The following is a 7,175-nucleotide window of genomic DNA, read 5'->3' on the forward strand; positions in this document are numbered from 1 at the left end:
CAGCTAGGATTACGTGGAATGAAAAATCGCGATGCTAAACCCGGGAATCGTGGGTTCAAACCCTACTCCTGCCCGTTTTCATTTGGATGGAAATGGTACCGGCGTGTGGATGCCCGTTGCAGCTAACTGACTTCCTGCTGTTTAAACGTGCAAAACTTTTTTTTAATGAGAAATATATATATATATATATATATATATATATATATATATATATATATATATATATATATATATATATATATATATTAATCGTAATACTAATTCCTCGTTCGCGACTTGTCAGGCATCTTCCTTTCATATTACGGTAAGCCAGTCCGAATCTTTCCAGAGCTCGATATTTCTTTCTATCCGACTTGATCATTGCATCAGGCATACAATGATCAAATCGAACTCGTCAGTTGGGCTTCGAGCTTTGCGGAGGAGAATCGTCCGTGACGGTAAACATTGCAATCTCGCTTTGCCGCAGCCCACCTTGTTTGGGAAGAAGCACCCTTCCAGGAGAGGGACTCTGATCGCGCACGTGCCTCTAACGGAGTCTAACCTATGGTGAAATTTTACGAGGAAAATCGCTCGAGTGTTTCTTGTAAACTGCGATACTCTGTTAAGTGGGCCTGACAGCAAGTGCCGGATCAGGATGCCTAAGTTTTTTGTCGTTTCGTTGCAGCTGCTGTTAGCGTTCCTGGTGCCGTCCTGCCCATCGCTATCGGAAAACGTCCACACCGTCATCGGAGGCAATGTTTCATCGGCGACATCGGCAGTTACAAGTGTAAACAAGTTTCCGTTATCGCTTGGCCACTCCTGGACTGGTCAGCAGGTGACCACTACGGTGCAGTTTTCGTTGGAACCCAACGAGTTTCCATCAAGAGCCACATCGACCTCAGCGCCACAGGGTAGAAAAGCGGCAGCATCCTTCAACTTCGCCAGAGCCACTTCGAGTTCAGCGCTCGTGGCTACCGGTTCGCACGGTTTTCTCGGGACGTGAAATTCTTTCTTTCTAGTCCAGTGGGCGGGGGTGTTTTTCGGAAAGTGGATAGGAAGTTCGTAGGCGTTGGCCACGGTGGGCGTCACCACCCCGTACGGGGGACAGCACCCTGTACAGCGGGTTCCGGCCTCCCAAACGATGTCCCACGCCGGCCAACTTCCGGACGGAGGAGCGACCCCCACGCCAGCAAAGCGACACCTGAGTGAGAGCAGCTCCGGCGAGTTCGCACACACAACATCAATGCTACAAGACGACGAAGGGGCCATGGACGGCAGCGTTCTCGGTAGCAAGGAGGACGGCGACTTCACAACAGTCAACAGAAAGAAAAAGAGGACTCGACACGAAGGATCTCAACGGAGCCAAGGTATCGTGAAACTTCCTAATACGGCACGCACCGTTCTGTTCGCGCCAACCGTTCCCGCCACGAATCTGAGGAAAATCAACCGCCAGCTGCTATCGGACGAACTGGAAGCACTGGCTCCCGGTCAGTTTAGCGAGGTACGAGTAAACACACGGAAAAACATAATAGCCACGGATGCGAGGACGGAGGCGGGGGTGCTAGAGCTCCTCATTCTGACCAAAATATGCGGGGTTCCTGTACGAGCTTTTCTCCCTCGCTCGAAGAACTCAAGAGTAGGGGTAATTTCGGACGTCGACACCGATATCACCGAAGACAGGCTGAGTAAGATAATCGGCAGCGGAGTGAGCGTCGTGCAAGTTAGGCGGCTAGGCAAAACGCAAGCAGTCAAGGTTGTGTTTGGGGGTGACACGCTTCCTGCCCACGTCAAGATTGGATTAGTAAGGCACAGCGTTAGGCCTTTCGTCCAGCGTCCCCTACAGTGCCGACAGTGCTTTCGCATCGGACACGTAGTGGCAACCTGTCCTAACAGCGCCATTTGTCCCAAATGCGCACAGGCTCATGGTGAAGAAAACTGCACTTCAGCACAGAAGTGCGTAAATTGTCAGCGAGCGCACGAAGCAACCTCAACGGAGTGCCCAAAGCTCCAAAAGGAGAAGGAGACCTGCAAGGTCAAGGTGCGAGAGAACATCACGTTCCTGGAAGCGGCCAAGGTAGTCGAGGAACAGCGAAAAATCAAAAGGCGCAACAATCAACATGTAGAGAAACCCGGAGCGGGCACCTCGCAGCCTAAAAGTCAGACCGCCGCGCAAGGCGTGGACCCTGGGGCACAAGGCAGTTCTAATCCGGCAGGGGCAGCAAAGGCCGATAACCTACACAACGGTGGCAGGGACAACCACGCTAGGGGTCTCACCTATCGCGATGTCACTCAGGGCTCCCCCCCCCCAAATCCGGCGGCGGATAGAAAAAAGCCACGTTACCATCCCGAGACACAGGGGATACTGTCAAAGCAAGGGACGTCAATCCCAGAGTCCGCTGAGCGGTCTACCGCGAGCAAATTTATCAGCTTGGTGTTCAATACAGTGCGCCGGCTCCTCGAGCTGTTGCCGCCATCGGAGTTCCGCACAACACTAAACAGTCTTCTCTTCCTGGAGGGCCTCCTTGGGGCTGTCTTCTAGATGGGCAGCACATAGAAGCAAGCAAAGTACGGGATGGCAGCACAAACCCCCAGAAGATACGCAATCACTCGAACGGCACCGACCGTCCTACAGTGGAATGCCAGAGGCCTCAACGCCAAGCACAGTGAGGTTAGCCTGCATCTGCAAAGCAACCCAAGCCCGGTGCTGGCATTGACGGAAGCGGGACTGCCGGGCAAAAGATCGCTACCTGGATACTTTAGACTAACGACACAGTCAATACCAGGATTTCCACATGGAAGCGCGGTATTATTTATACGGAAGGAAATACCGCATGTACAACTCGATACCAGCCAACTTTGCACGACCTCAGCAGAGTTCGTGGGAGCCAGGATGAGCATCGGGAACCGAACGTTCGCCATTCTTTTGGGATATGTACGACCAAATGGCACAGAACTGCCGAGCGAGGAAATTCTGGCATGGTGTAAGGACCGATCAGAGGAGTTGCTTATATGCGGCGACTTCAACGCACATAATGTGGCTTGGGGAAGTGCTCGAACAGACAAGAGGGGGGACGCCCTTATGACAGTAATAGAGCAGATGGGACTTGCGGTGGCGAATGATGGACGGCCGACGTTCTTCAGGCCTCCGAACTCGTACAGTGTTCTTGACGTGACAGCGCACTCGCCATCCCTGGAGATGAAGTGGGAGCTAGCCCCGGACACACGGGGAAGTGATCACTTCCCCATCCACATCACCATCAAGGGGTGTCAGGGGGCAAGGAAAGTCTTGCGTACGTGCACTAACTGGGACGTTTTTCGAGCAGCGCTGGATTTGAGCCAAGAAGAAATTCCAGCAGCTATAATTCAAGCGTTACAGAAGGCCACACGCACTACTTCCGTCACAGAATGGCTCCCAAAGCCGGACCTCACATTTTTAAACCTTCAAGCGGCACGAACCAGGGCGCAGAGGAGGTACCGCCGGACGGGAGAGCCCGAGGACAAGACCAGTTTCAACAGGGTTTCGGCCAAGCTGCGAAGACACGCAAAGGTGCTGGTCAGGAATCGATGGAAACTCATGTGCAAGAATGCCAACGCACACTCGTCCATGACTAAGCTGTGGACCGTCCTAGGGACAATGACTGGGAAAAGCCGTTCAAGACATACCCTGCAGGTCTTGGCGCTGGCGGCCAACGAAACACCAGAAGCAGCAGCGGAGAGTCTGTGCGCCCTGTACGCCCCGGCAGAGGCGGCGGGAAGACCTGGGGTACCAAACACCGCGTCGGGACCTCTGGATGCCCAGTTTACAGTCCAAGAACTGCAGTGCCCTTCGCAGATGTCGGAAGAAGAGCGCAGCCGGACCCGACGGAGTCCCGTACCAGGCACTCGCGAACCTCACCGAAGTGGCCCAAGATGCCCTGGTCAAATGGTTCAACGCTATATGGAACTCCGGGGACGTCCCAAACGAGTGGAAAAAAGCAATGGTGGTGCCTTTGCTCAAGGCAGGGAAACCGCCAGGAAAGGCAGAGTCATACCGCCCAGTTTCACTAACCTCGTGCATAAGCAAGTTATTCGAGAGGATGGTGCAAGCTCGGATATGCTGGTACCTAGAAGAACATCACTCTCTCCCGAACTGCATGACCGGTTTTAGGAGAGGGCTGGCAGCCCAAGACAGTATCCTGGACCTAACAAGTGATATTGAGGACAACAAGAACAGGCGGAGGAACACGATTGCGGTGTTCTTGGACGTGGAACGAGCTTACGACAGCGTGCCGCTCCCTACAGTCCTTAAGAGAATGACTGAGATCGGCCTGACCGGTAAAATTCAAAAGTTCCTGGCAAATTTTTTAACCGGGCGAAAAATTCAGATCAGGTCCGAAGGTACAGTGTCCTCGCCAAGGGTGCTGCACAGAGGGTTGCCACAGGGAAGCGTGTTGAGCCCGGTGCTCTTTAACATCGTGATGGCTACACTACCGAACGCCATCCCACCAACCGCACTCCCGGTACAAGTGTCTATCTATGCAGACGATGTGTGCCTCTGGGTGGCAGGAATATACACAACACAGATACACCGGAGCATACAAGACGCCACGCAAGCAGTAGACGAGTTTTTGGCTGAATCGGGGTTGTCCCTGTCAAAGAGCAAGACCGTCTGGATGCCGGTACGGGGGAATGGAAGAAGGTTTCAACCGCCAAGCATCGTGTTAGCGGGGGAGAACGTCACAAAGGTCACCAAGCAGAGGTTCCTGGGAATCGTCATCACAAGCAGGTTGAGATGGGCACAAGCCGTAAAAGCGACATCGGAAACATGCAGGCCTGCCATGAACGCTGTTCGCCGTATGACTGGAACCGCGTGGGGATGCACGGAGCGGACCATCACAGCTGCCCACACGGCGCTTGTAACGTCAAGGGTAATGTATAGACTCCCATACATGGCCCCATCTCGGACGGACCTGGAGAGGATGGAACAACGACATCGGCATGGACTACGAACAGCACTGGGGATTCCCAACGCTGCCAGGAACGACGCGGTCCTTCTGGAGGCGGGGACAGAGTCGCTCGCAAGACAGGCCAAAGGAAGGAGACTTCACCAGCTGGCGCGATTATCTATGACCCACCCGGGCAGATGGTTCCTACATCGAGTCCAGGCCCGGATGAAATCGCTATGGAGCGAGGCGGTAGAAGATTTCCACAATGTCACGGACCCACTACCGACGAGGACGGACGAAGCAAGGATGGCTCCATGGGACGTAATCAAGGTGTCCAGTGACGTAAGAATCAAGCACCTGCGTTCCAAGAAAGATAGGCCAGGCATCGCTATCAGAGCAGCAGTTGAAGCACACTTGGAAGAACACCATAGGGGAAAGCTTCGAATATACACGGACGGGTCCGTAAACAAAGCAAGAACCTCCAGCACTGCGGCCTACTGCATACCAGAGAAAGGCTGGGAGTGGGGCGGGAGACTTCAAACACCCACATCTTCCACGGTGGCCGAACTGGTGGCCATCGATAAAGCCCTCCAAGCTGCCACCCTATTGCCACCACAGGGAATGGTGGTGCTCACCGACTCGAGATGCGCCCTTCAGAAGATTGCGAATGCAGAGTGCGGGGACCCAGCAACGACCGCCGTAAGAAAGTCACTAGCATCGTTGGAAGCACGCGGATCCACAGCGTGGCTCCAGTGGATTCCAGGGCATGCGGGGATCGAAGGGAATGAACAGGCAGACAGGCTGGCCGCAGCTGCTCACTTGGAAATCCCGGCTGTCCCGTCACCGGCAAATCCGCAACAGGCTGCACTTGACGTCCGCTGGTACCTTTTAAATGCAAGTAACGAGCCGGCGCTGCCAAAAGGAGCCCTGTCTGGATTGTCACGGGCGGCAGAGACCCTGGTGCGACGCTTGCGCACAAACACGGCCAACACGAAGGCTTTTCTGGTCAAGATGGGAAAACGGCGGATGTCAGAATGCTCGCAATGCGACGAGGAAGAGACTGTGCACCACATTCTCCGCGTCTGCCCGGCATACGAAGCTCAACGAACGGTGCTGTATGAACAAATCGGCATGGATAATCCGGGAGCAACAGTCGATATCCTCTTCCCAGATGGACCTCGAAGGAAGTGCCAGAAAGTGTTCAAGGCGGTGCTGCGCTTCCTGCGGGATATTGGCTTGATCGACCGACTGTAGTTGTATCTAAAACATAACAAAAAAAAGTTTTTTTTTTTTTTTTTTTTTTTAACAGCTCTTTAAGAGCTCGTCACCTGCCCATGCCAGCTAATTGGGGCTAGGCTAACCTAGGTGACGTAAAACCTAAACGGCGCACCACCACCACCACCACCACCACAACTTCGCCAGTGGGCCTGACAGCAAGTGCCGGATCAGGATGCCTAAGTTTTTTGTCGTTTCGTTGCAGGTTAGTAAATTCAAATACTTTGAATTCAAAGGCAACTTTTTGTGTCTGTTTGTGCTGCCAGGCCCCAAGGCATGCTTTACGTTGTATCTTGAATTTCTAGAGCTGTTTAGCGTTGTTGATGCATATGTCCAAAGTGAGGGATTTGGGTTGTTTCTACTACTTGGTGGGGATATTGAAACCAAACCTGGACCCATGACCAAAGCGCAAGAGGAGTTACTCAACAAAGTTTATGAAATAGTTGTGACGCTTCAGACCGGGCAAACCGACATCCTCCAGGAAGTAAAAAACCTAAAGGCTAAGCAACATTCCACCGAGAAATCGCTGAGTAATCTCGCTGCACGCGTCGACCAGTTAGAGAGTGATATTTCTACGGTAAAATCAGTCAGCGTTAACAGCGACGTGGGCCCTTCCCCACAGATAGCCGCGGCTGCTAACGAGATATCGGAGCTCAGGGCACGCTGCGATGACGCGGAGAGCAGAACGCGCAGATCAAATCTTCTTTTTTTTGGCTTCCCCGATAAGGATAAGGAAACATGGGCGCAGTCGGAAAAGACTGTTGTAGACGAGTGCCTCGACAAGTTAGGAGTTGTTCTTGCACCGTCGTGTATCGAAAGGGCGCATCGTCTCGGTATGTTTTCACAGCAAAAGTGTCGCCCAATAATTGTAAAAATGTTTTCATACAAAGATAAAGAGGCCGTACTTTCTAAGGCCTACAAATTCAAAGGAACATCATTTTCCGTGAGTGAGGATTTCATACCATCAGTGCGACTTGCGCGGCGAAAGCTATTAGA

General features: G+C 52.9%; 1 protein-coding gene across 1 annotated transcript; it reads left to right on the forward strand.

The window, feature by feature from the left end:
* Positions 1–935: 935 nt before the first annotated feature.
* LOC120836573 lies at positions 936–6,297 on the forward strand. The gene is made up of 2 exons (XM_040205544.1): positions 936–1,346; positions 4,501–6,297. The coding sequence occupies exons 1-2, from the start codon at positions 1,121–1,123 to the stop codon at positions 6,156–6,158; spliced, it is 1,884 nt and encodes a 627-aa protein (XP_040061478.1). The 5' UTR covers positions 936–1,120; the 3' UTR covers positions 6,159–6,297.
* The last annotated feature ends 878 nt before the right edge of the window (positions 6,298–7,175 follow it).

This window comes from Ixodes scapularis, unplaced genomic scaffold, assembly GCF_016920785.2.
Source record: "Ixodes scapularis isolate PalLabHiFi unplaced genomic scaffold, ASM1692078v2 PGA_scaffold11__112_contigs__length_91849675, whole genome shotgun sequence".
NCBI lineage: Eukaryota > Metazoa > Arthropoda > Arachnida > Ixodida > Ixodidae > Ixodes > Ixodes scapularis.

Bases quoted from the DNA above. Each gene is read 5' to 3' on its own strand.
- LOC120836573 (XM_040205544.1), top strand. From the start codon at position 1,121: ATGTCCCACGCCGGCCAACTTCCGGACGGAGGAGCGACCCCCACGCCA. The intron at 1,347-4,500 runs GTATCGTGAAAC...CTATCTATGCAG, and splicing joins AGGATCTCAACGGAGCCAAG to ACGATGTGTGCCTCTGGGTG.